The following is a 3,267-nucleotide window of genomic DNA, read 5'->3' on the forward strand; positions in this document are numbered from 1 at the left end:
ATAACAAATACATGAAGGGTGGAGAAAAGTTTCAATAATGTAGATATGAATGAAAGAAATAAGTCCTAATTAAAATGAATGAGTCATGTAAAATCTATAGTAGATTGTAAAGTATAAAACACGCAGCCATGAATGAAGGGAATTTTGAGGAATAAGTCGATTAAGTCAGTTTATATGGATGGCTTTTGAGAACAAGACGATGAGATGGAATAATTGGAACAACCGAAGCGCTTTTCGTGTGTTTTTGTTTGTATCGTGTTGAATGAAAGCGGAAATGTTCGGAGACCGGAGCAGTGGAAGCTCGTGTACAGTAGGTGGCGGTATGCGCCTCAACCTCAGTTGCACACCGCCGCCAATAGGAGAAAGAAGAAGAAGGCGACGTCGCTACTCTCGCCGCTTCTCGTCGTTTCTCGTCGCCAGCAGCGCGGGCCGCTTCTCGCCAGTTCCTGTTCTCCCGGCAGCCAGGTGACGTCAGGCTGCTCTTTTCGCCTTTATTTTTGATTTGTTATGTTTTGCTCACCTTGTGGCGAATGAGTGACGATGAGAGTGGAAGTTTCGGACGCCCTCCTCTAGGAATCTTCTTCGGCGCTTTAGCTCGGAAGCTAACCGGCTCGCGGTTTGAATGGACGTAGGCAACGCGCGTTGCGATGGGATGAGACTTTTATTTTCACGATGTTTCACGAGGACTATGCTAAACATTACAGTTCGCGTTGGACAACGGCAGTTAAACGTGGACGTTGATTGCATTTGATTGGATGCATCGTTCACGTGCCCACGTTAGACGCGGCCGCCATTGTTCTTGTACTGCTCATTTACGTGCAATTCACTTCATAATTGTCTCCTCGTCGAACAGTTTCTTTCATGCCGCCTTGCTTTCATATGTGTAAGCGGCCACGCAAGGAGTCAAACTTTCACAAAGTCATTGATGAGTTGAAATTTGAGGCCGTAATAGTGAAGACACATTCGATGTCATCTGAACAAGAAGATTTCTTAAAACGGTTTCTGAGTTGAACATATTCGTTCACATCTGACAAATGACCATTGATTTGGCTGCCTCGTGACACTCGTCCGCTGTATTCGAACATCAGTGGCTTGAGTGCCCTTTTTAAAAGTAGCACAAAAAAACCAAACCAAACTTACTTTTCATGGAAAAGGAGCAAAATATCTTCATCGTCTTGCGCATCATGAAACTGCAAAGTCATTGTGACATTCAGAGTGTGAAAAATATTACTTCAGAATACTAATATATTATATTATATATATATATAAAACATTTCTGAGAGGAAAATTTACCTTTTGATGGATGACAGCTGCCAATAATTCACATACTCCTGTCGGTCAAAGGAATTGATTTTCCAAAGGAAATTCGGTGCGGCACATCTCTACCGTTGTTGATCAAATGAAATTAAAACGGCGCTCTATTAATTTGTCTCTTTTTGCTCGACGCACTTTATGTCCTTGTTGATGGAAAAGGCTGGAAAAAAATGCGGCCGTTTTTGTTGATGCGCTCGGGTTTGTGCGGCAGGCTTGAAGGACGCAGTCATGGACATCCGGCCCAACCACACCATCTACATCAACAACATCAATGATAAGGTGAAGAAAGAAGGTGAGCGTTCTTATCAACTTCCTTTTAGAATGGCTTCTTTGATCCATTCATTGAGTACTTGGGGCCTTTTGGAATTCAACAGTGGCTCTGAAGGGCCTCGGCGGCGCCGACTCGCACGCGTACGTTTCCGCGTGTGAAAATGCCGCCGTAGTGATTGTGGAGCTTGTGCTGACGTCCCGCAGAGTTGAAGCGTTCTCTGTACGCGCTCTTCTCGCAGTTTGGCCAGATCGTGGAGATCGTGGCCATGAAGACCATGAAGATGAGGGGCCAGGCCTTCGTGGTTTTCAAGGAGCTCGCCGCCGCCACCAACGCCCTGCGCCAGCTGCAGGGCTTCCCCTTCTACAACAAACCCATGGTACGCGCCGCCGGCGACCCAGCGAGCGAGCCCGCCGTCCGCCATTTCACCCACGCGCCTCTCCCCCCTCCTTTGGCAGAGGATACAGTACGCCAAGACCGACTCTGAGGTCATCACCAAGGTCAAAGGAGCGCACGGTGACCGAGACAAGAAGAAGGACAAGAAGAAGAAACCTCAGGACGCCGCCGTCGCCCTCGCCAGGAAAACCGCCATGGTCAGTTACTTCCTGTTCCTTGATATCGTTGCGTTGGGACGACTTCCTATTTTGAGACTTCCCTTTGCATGAGGATGACTTCCGGTTTGGTTTTTGTGCTGTCATGACACAAATTGAGTGACTTCCTACTTTTCTTACTTCCTATCACGCCATCGTCATCATGCCACAAAAAAGTCGTCATGGCGTAAGGATGACTTCCTGTTCGGCTACTTCCTGTTGCCATGACATCATGGTGCAACAACTCCATTCGGCACTTCGGTTGCCTCGACGTCATTGTGTCAGGATGACATCGTAACTTGAGAATGACTTCCTGTCGTGACATCCCTATGGTGTAGGATGACTTCCTGTTTTGCTGCTGCTTGCCATGATGTCATCAACACGCCCTTGGCAATGGCTTCCTGTTTGTTTTTTCCTGTTGTCACGACATCACAACGTGAGTTTGACTTCCTGTTTTGTCGTGTTGCGTTCAGGTGCCGTCAATCGCGGCCCACATTCCGGCGGTGCAGGTACGTTGACCCTATGTTAGCTTATGCGCTTAGCGTGCCGTTAGCCGTGGTTGGGGTCAGAGATTAACGTCGGAGGGCTGCGCTGACTCGGCAGGTTCCCGACAACCCGCCAAACTACATCCTGTTCCTGAGCAACCTGCCTGAGGAAACCAACGAGATGATGCTGTCCATGCTCTTCAACCAGTAAGTGTGTGCGTGCGTATCAGACTGACAAGCGTGTGCGCCCGTGTGATAACGCGCGTGTGTCGCGTGGTCAGGTTTCCGGGCTTCAAGGAGGTCCGTCTGGTTCCCGGGAAGCACGACATCGCCTTTGTGGAGTTTGAGGGCGAGATGCAGGCGGGCGTGGCCAAGGACGCCCTGCAAGGCTTCCGGATCACCGCCACCTGCGCCATGAAGATCACCTTTGCCAAGAAGTAGGACGAGTGCACGCCAAAGGATCCTTGGAGCGCTAACGGACATTTTGGACGTCTTTTTTTTTTTTTTAAACTACTACTTGATCGTTGTTGTGGTGGACAGGGTCCTCTTGTGACCGTCCTCTTTTGTACATGAACCAAATAAAACGTCTTTGTTTTCCTTTTTTACACAA

The 3,267-nt window shown here is 48.4% G+C and overlaps 1 protein-coding gene across 2 annotated transcripts; it reads left to right on the plus strand.

Moving 5' to 3' along the window:
* Nucleotides 1-373: 373 nt before the first annotated feature.
* Nucleotides 374-3,267, plus strand: snrpb2 (small nuclear ribonucleoprotein polypeptide B2). Of its 2 annotated transcripts, XM_061679679.1 has the most exons (7): nt 374-465; nt 1,526-1,606; nt 1,789-1,961; nt 2,041-2,175; nt 2,646-2,681; nt 2,776-2,864; nt 2,939-3,267. In XM_061679679.1, the coding sequence occupies exons 2-7, from the start codon at nt 1,543-1,545 to the stop codon at nt 3,096-3,098; spliced, it is 657 nt and encodes a 218-aa protein (XP_061535663.1). In that variant the 5' UTR covers nt 374-465; nt 1,526-1,542; the 3' UTR covers nt 3,099-3,267. The 2 variants fall into 2 exon arrangements, with proteins under 2 accessions (XP_061535663.1, XP_061535662.1); XM_061679678.1 differs by lacking the exon at nt 374-465 and having other exon boundaries at nt 1,522-1,606; nt 1,824-1,961.

This window comes from Phycodurus eques, chromosome 6, assembly GCF_024500275.1.
Source record: "Phycodurus eques isolate BA_2022a chromosome 6, UOR_Pequ_1.1, whole genome shotgun sequence".
Lineage (NCBI taxonomy): Eukaryota > Metazoa > Chordata > Actinopteri > Syngnathiformes > Syngnathidae > Phycodurus > Phycodurus eques.